This window comes from Fukomys damarensis, unplaced genomic scaffold (assembly GCF_012274545.1).
Source record: "Fukomys damarensis isolate Sample0158 unplaced genomic scaffold, DMR_v1.0_HiC HiC_scaffold_5, whole genome shotgun sequence".
NCBI classification, from domain to species: domain Eukaryota; kingdom Metazoa; phylum Chordata; class Mammalia; order Rodentia; family Bathyergidae; genus Fukomys; species Fukomys damarensis.
Window position 1 is genome coordinate 24,140,858 of NW_022900917.1, and position 7,069 is coordinate 24,147,926.

At 40.2% G+C, this 7,069-nt stretch overlaps 1 protein-coding gene across 2 annotated transcripts in view; it reads right to left on the reverse strand.

Moving 5' to 3' along the window:
- Decr1 (2,4-dienoyl-CoA reductase 1) overlaps positions 1 to 5,200 on the reverse strand; it is a 34,643-nt gene extending 29,443 nt beyond the window's left edge. The window contains exon 1 of one of the 2 annotated variants that reach the window (XM_010612007.3): positions 5,066 to 5,200. In XM_010612007.3, the coding sequence (XP_010610309.1) occupies positions 5,066 to 5,134 (69 nt within the window). In that variant the 5' untranslated portion in view covers positions 5,135 to 5,200. Of the gene's footprint in view, positions 1 to 4,756; positions 5,038 to 5,065 lie in introns of those variants that run through there. The other variant, XM_010612010.3, reaches the window with a different exon arrangement.
- Positions 5,201 to 7,069: the final 1,869 nt, after the last annotated feature.

Here is a 7,069-nt window from a genome sequence, read left to right on the forward strand (position 1 = left end):
CCCTGGCTAACTTCTACTTTTCTTAATTTAGGTCTCTGCTTAGATACACACACACACACACACACACACACACACACACACACACAGTGCCATAAAATTAAATGGGGAAAAGGTGGTATGAAGGAGAGAAAATGCTTTTTTCTTCCAGTGCTGCTGTAGGGAGCTCCGTTCCGTTATGCAATGCTAGCCTTCTTTCTGCCCCCTTAGTCACCCTGTCCCCATAGAGATGGTCTATCTGGTAAAACCTAGTAGAATCATCAAACCTCAGGAGACTTTCTTAGACCTAATCTTCTTAGGAACTAGCTGCCTGCAGAGAGCAATGGCCCAACCTCTTTGTAAGGCCATAAGTCTACCAAATTCAGAAAGTCCAGTTATTTTAAGACTCAAGTGGCTCTCAGAACAAGTCCTAAAAACAGTGATGTTTTAGACTCCATCTTTACTCTTGTTTTTCAGGATGGAAAAAAGAGATGCTATTTATTTTGGACTCCCTCCAAGGTCATGAAAACCCATCTTAATATACCTCCTATAATAACACCATACTATTACTAGGCTGTAACCTTCTTGAGGGCAACAATGAGCAATTCTTATCACCTTCGCACCCTCAGTCCAGTGCCTAGCACATAGCAAATGCTCAACATGCCACATCAGTAAATGAAGTCCACCATGAGGACCCAGAAACCAGACCAGTGTCATTTTTCATGCACCTTTTTCTGCCCTCATACTTCACAAACTCCACAACACCGAGTCACTGAGCTTTTAGAAAGAAGCCGTGCTCCTTCACTTCTTGCTACATGCCATTCTTTAAGTCGAGTTTACTTTGGGGGCCTGGTAAACTCCATTTATGACAAACCTACTGCCAGCATCATATTAAATCAAACTAAATGGGAAAAAACTGAAAATGTTTCCTCCAAAATCAGGAAGACGACAAGATCCTGGTATATAGATTTAATGCAATCCCAATCAAAACACCAAAGGAGTTTCTCAGAAAAACATAGAAAACCAACCTAAATTTTATATGGAACCAGAAGAGACATAGAATAGCAAAAGTAATCCTGGGTAACAAGAGTAAACCAGGAGGTGTCATAATCCTGGATTTCAAGTTATACTACAAAGCAATAGTGATTTAAAAAACAGGAGGGTAGTGACATAAAAACAGGTATGTTAATCAATAGAACAATTGAGTATGCTATAATAACTCCAGGCACATTCCGCCATCTTATCTTTTTTTTCCCCATTGAGTTTATTGGTACATTTTAGGTATACAGTACAGTTACATTCATCATTGGGATCTTGTACCGTTACATGACAGGTCTTGGTTCTCATTTTTTCCCCTTACCTCTGCCCTCCCTTCACTCCCTCCTGCCTTCCCCATTTACAAATACTTTATTTCCATTTTTTCATTTTCTGATATTTTTCTTCTTTTCCCTTATTTCCTTTTAGCCATCTTATCTTTGACAAAGGGGCCAAAAACATATTCTGGAGGAAAGATAGGAAAACTACACATGCAAAAGACTAAATCTACAACCATATGTCTCACCATTTATTAAACTAAAATCAAAATGGATCAAAGAATAAATATTAAAACAAATACTTAATCTGCTGGAAGATAAAATAGGTTAAAATCTTGACACAGACATAGGTAATGACTTTCTGAGCAAAATCTCAGTAGTACAAAAAATAATATAAAGAATCAACAAATGAGAATGTATCAACCTAAAAAGCTACACAGCAAAGGGAACAACCAACAGAGTGAAGAGACAACCTAGAGAAAAAAGGTTTGGAAGCTACTCCTTGGATAAAGGACTAGTATTTAGAATATATAAAGAATTAAAAATATGAGACCTCAAAAAATAGAAGACCTAACCAAAAAGTGGGTAAATGAAATAGACACTTCTTAGAAGTACAGAAGACCAATAAGTGCATGAAAAAATGTTCAGCATATCTGGCCATTAGAGAAATGCAATTAAAACAACAGAGATTCCATCTTATTCCAAAAAGAAATCAAAAAGTTGGTGGAGATTTAGCTCAGTTTTGCCATGCCCGCCTGACAAGCACAAGGTCCGGAGCCCAATCCCCGGTTTAAAAAAAAAAAAATCAAATAGTAACAAAATAAATGCTGACAAGCCTACAGGGAAAAAGAACCCCTTCTAAATTGTTGATGGAAAGGTAAACTAGTACAACCTCTGTGGAAATCAGTTTGGAGATGCATCCCAAAAGTAAAAATAGAAATTCCATTCAAGTTTTTCCTCTTTATCTAGAATTAAAGTCATTGCATTATAGTGATACATGCAAACCCATGTTTATAGCAGCACAATTCATAATAGCTAAATCTTGGAAGCAGTCTAGATATGCATCAACAGATGAATGTATGAAGAAAATGTGGGAATATATGCACAATGTAGCACTACTCTCCTATAAAGGAAGGTAAACTTGATCCATTTGTAGAAAAATGGATGTACCTTGAGACCATGTTCAGCGAAATAAATCAGACACACAAGTTTAAATATCACATGGTTTATCTCATATGAGAAACCTAAAGTACAAGTAATGTAAAGAGCAAAATAAAAGATAACAGGAAACAGGGAGCTACATCTTTTAAGTGAGAAGGCGATCAAGAGATGGAGGGAGTAAGGAGGGAAGGGGAAGAAGTAAAAAGAATTAATGTCTTATGTACAGGTACCAACTCCCCATGATAAATGCAATCATTACTTACTGCAAGCATGCACTAGTAAAAATTTAAAATGCCACAAAATCAACTTACTTAACCTTATCACACGAAATGAATTGTTTCCCATTTTATTCCAATTTATTTTTTTACAACCTATTTTGCTCTACTAAATTTATTTTAAGGCCTACTCTTGTGCAATTATCCATAGTTTCAGAAACATGAACTTACTGAACTGAAGGTATGGATGTCTTTTCAACCATGATCATCTCCAAAGAACACCAATACTTTATAGGAACTTAAAATTACCAATTCTTGATAGACAACTGAAGGGTTGGATGTTATGCTCAGGGGAATCAGAAGCAATTAAAAACAGGGTTTTAGCTCAGTGATTCTGCCGCTTGCCTCACAAGCACAAGGTTCTAAGTTTGATCCCCAAGACCAGGGCTTGTTTCTTTTTGAATTTTTACATTCCCAGGACATAGCACAGAGCCAGGCTTAGAGCTACTTCTTAATACATGTTTATTGAACTGAGACCTGCTAGCTAATAGCAAAACTTAATATAGCATTTCACTTTTTTTTTTTTTTTTTTTTTTTTTTTTGCGGTACTGGGGACTGAACCTGGGACTCTGAGCTTTCGAGGCAGGCGGTGGCACCACTGAGCTAAATCCCCAGCCCTTACAAATAAGTTTTATAATGAAACATTTCTTTTGGTTATGGCAACAAAAATATTCAAACGAGGCATTCTAATTATAACTTGTATTTGCCTTCAAAAGCATGACGTTCCCAGAACAGCCTTCCAGTTCACAGATGCTAAGACTTTTCTTCTTTCGGGAATTCAAAATCCATCCACCATGTGCCAGGAAGAGGACAAACCACACTGACAGGTGCCATACTCGCCTCAAAAACCAGTCCTCTAAATTTATATTTTTCTTAAAGAAATTTCAGAATTACCAGATTACAATCAATCTTTAAGTGACTTATTTTTCTCTTCTCAAACTATATTGACTAATAGTATCAGAAACTATGATGTGGTCTGTGTGACCTTACTACCATAATCCTAATGATTTATAAAAAAAAAAAACTAAAAAAAAGGTTTTAATTGCTAGTTAACTTTTCTACTTGACTAAAGAATTTTTGATAGAAGTTTAAGGTGCTCAAATTTAGCTGGGGGTAGAACCTGTCTTGGATATCATTGCTTCTTTTACCTTTCTCGTTTCTTTTCCTATTCCTGGTTCTTTTCATCTGTGCATGTGATGTTCATTATAGGTCCAACGGAGAAATGTTGACACAACAAAGAAGTCAGAGGGACACAGAGGTGGGAGACTTCAGATGCATCTCTCCCAGTTTTACCTCTGAAATGGGGAGTCTACAGACAGCTCAGGTTTTGATTTTTGAGTTAATTTTTATGTGAATTTTTTGTTGAAAATTCATTAAACTAATGAAGTAATTCCTTGTCAAATCCCACTAAAATTAAGTAAAGGAACCAGGGGTAAGAAAGGGAACTCTGCTCTGGCCTGCCTACTCCAGGTACTTTTTTTTTTTTAAAGGAACTTTAGCATAGAAGCAATCTAAGGGGAAAACCTACCATATCTTTAAGACTGTAGTTTGTCAGCAACTAACTACAGAACTATGACCTTACTGCTTTGCTGCCAATCCGAGCTTTGCCAGCTGTTAAAAGCAGGTTAAATGCCATTGACCTTTCCTCAAAAAACCCTGCAGATATACGTATCTGTGGTAGCGAAACTCCTTTGTCCGCCAGTCATACCAGAGCTTGTGTTTGGATTGCAATCCTGTTCTTTGTTTCTTCCCAAACAAAACTTCTTTACTGAAGGTTCGTCTTTTCTTTTTTTCTACTTCTGATAGTCTGTACTAATGACTGATTGCACAACCAACATCTGCTACCGTAGAAGGATGTTCCTCAACAAAAAGGGCTTCGTATACGACCAGCGTTCGCTCTGGGACCCACTCCCAACCGTGACCTCTCCTAGAGCTACACTCTATCCTTCCTTACCTAATGTGCACACGACTCTGAGACCTCTAACTTAGAAAAGTCCATGTCTCCTTAACCCTCTACAACAACAGACCTACCTCTGACTAGGGAATATGACCTCTGCTGCTTCTCCTCTCCCCGGATTGTCCCAGCCCCGGAGACTAGGTGCCCCGTCCTTGCTCGCGCCTCCCTGCGTTCTGGGACCGCCGGCCCTCGCTGCTGGGACCCCCGGAAGCCCAGACTGCTCTCCTCCTAGCACCCCGAGAATCCCAGCCCTCTCTCCTGGCGCTTAGGACGCGCAGTCCTGGCGCGCGCCTCTCCGAGCACTGGGACCTTGGTCTTCGACCTCGGAGGCAGGCACTGGCAGGGGAGTAGCCGCACCCTCCGATCCTCCGGCGCCGCCTTACCCGCCGAGGACCGAAGCCGCAGAGCAGCTGGGACGCCCGGGCAAAAAGCACACTGCCCAGCCTAGCCATGTTGTCTGCTGGTCAGTCCGGAATGCAGCGCGCGGGGCGGACCCGGAGCGCACAGATCCGGGGCGGGACCAGCGAAGGGAAGCTGCGGACCGGCAACCCGGGCGTGGTAGGGGGCTACCTCGCTTGGCGTCCCTGACGGATTTCTGCTTGCTCTAGGCCCAGAGTGTTTTGCAAAGGGGCGTGGGCGGGGGGTTGGCAGTGACGTGTGCTTGTGTGGTTGCACAGACCCGGGGGCTCTGCAAGAGTTTGCATAAGAAGCCACGCGGAGTGCCAATACGTTTTTTCCCAGTGTCTTATGTTTATTCTTTAATTGCATATTTAAATTTCACAGTCGATGTGGCGCTAAATCACCTTATGTAATTTCTGTGGTTTAAAACAGGGCCTCTCTTTTCCGAAGGCCCAAACAGTTGAAGTTTCGCAGGACACACCGTCCGCTTCGCGGAAACGCTGTGTATCTTGCACTGCACGGCTTTTGCTTTTCTCACAAATAGACTAAGGCACACCTAAAAAGCAATCACAGGCCTTTAGTATTGTTCGCCCTTGAGGAAAGGGCTTTGAACTGCGCAAATCAGCTTATAAACTTTTCTGTAAGCTCCCCCTTCCTCCACCTGAGGCGAGAAAACTTGAAAAAATGTGGCAAACCATTTAGCCTAGAAATATACATATAAATAAAAACCCCATACATCATGTATATATAAAACATATCTAGGTAAGTCTATTTTATCGTTTACCACTATAAAATAGACCCGATCTATTTTAAAAGTTAAAATTTACCAAACTCGAAGTGCACAGATTATATACATATAGTCATTTTCACTCAAGAGAAATGTAAACAAAGGTTAAAATGAAGAGCTAAATCATAACTATTTAAAATTAACTGTAGTACACCCTATACTGCTTTGATATGTCATAGCTACTGTCTGTTGCTATTGTGATGAGCCAAGGTGTTGCAAGTAACATAAAAACTGTTTATGCACAGTTCATTTCTCTAGGAAATTGCATATTACAGTAATAGATGATCTTTCACAGTTCCTTCTTGTTTCTCACTATATGTAACATACACATGCAAAATATGTTTCTATGTCATTGGTAAGACTTCTGGTAGATAGTGGGATATTAGCTCAATTTGGGGAGAGTTGCAAAGGAGGCTATCTTTTTATTTGCTTTCTTTCTCCTATATCCAGTATAATAGTGAAGCCTTAACATTGTCCAATGAGAAAGTCCTGAAACTATTTCCATTTTCTAAAGATGCTATCATAAAAATAACTTACAGGAAAATTTGTAACATTGGCAGGAACTACAAAAGAGCAGACTGGAGCATGAAGTAAGCAGCTGGTTCCAAAAACAATGAATTGTTCCTATTAAGCAGGAGTCATAGGGTCTAAAATCAGTGTTTGAGAGGTTGCCCTTTTAAAGCTGGTATTTCTCAACATAATTCTTTGTGTCAGACTGTTTGCCACGTGTATGGGTCAGCTTTCCCATTGCTGGAATGAATTATCTGACACCCACAATTTAAACAAGAAGTTTTTAGGCCGGGTGTGGCGGCACACACTTATAATTTCAGCACTCAGGAGGCTGAGGCAGGAGGATCGCTGTGAGTTCGAGACCAGCCGGGTCTACTAGTGAGGTCCAGGTCAGTCTCAACTACATAGTGAGACCTTGTCTCAAAAAACCAAAAAAACAAACAAATAAACAAGAAGTGGGCCAGGGATTTAGCTCAGCGGTTTGGTGGCCTGCCTTGCAAGCACAAAGACCCGAGTTCAATCCCCAGTACCAAAAAAATAAATACATAAACTCAAACAAAAAATAAATAAACAAGAAGGTCTTTTGGTTAATGGTTTCAGAGGATTCAATCCATGGTCTACAGGCTCAAAGGCAGGAATTTCATGGCTGAGCTGCTTAGTTCATGACAGTTTAGAAGGGCAACAGGGAAAC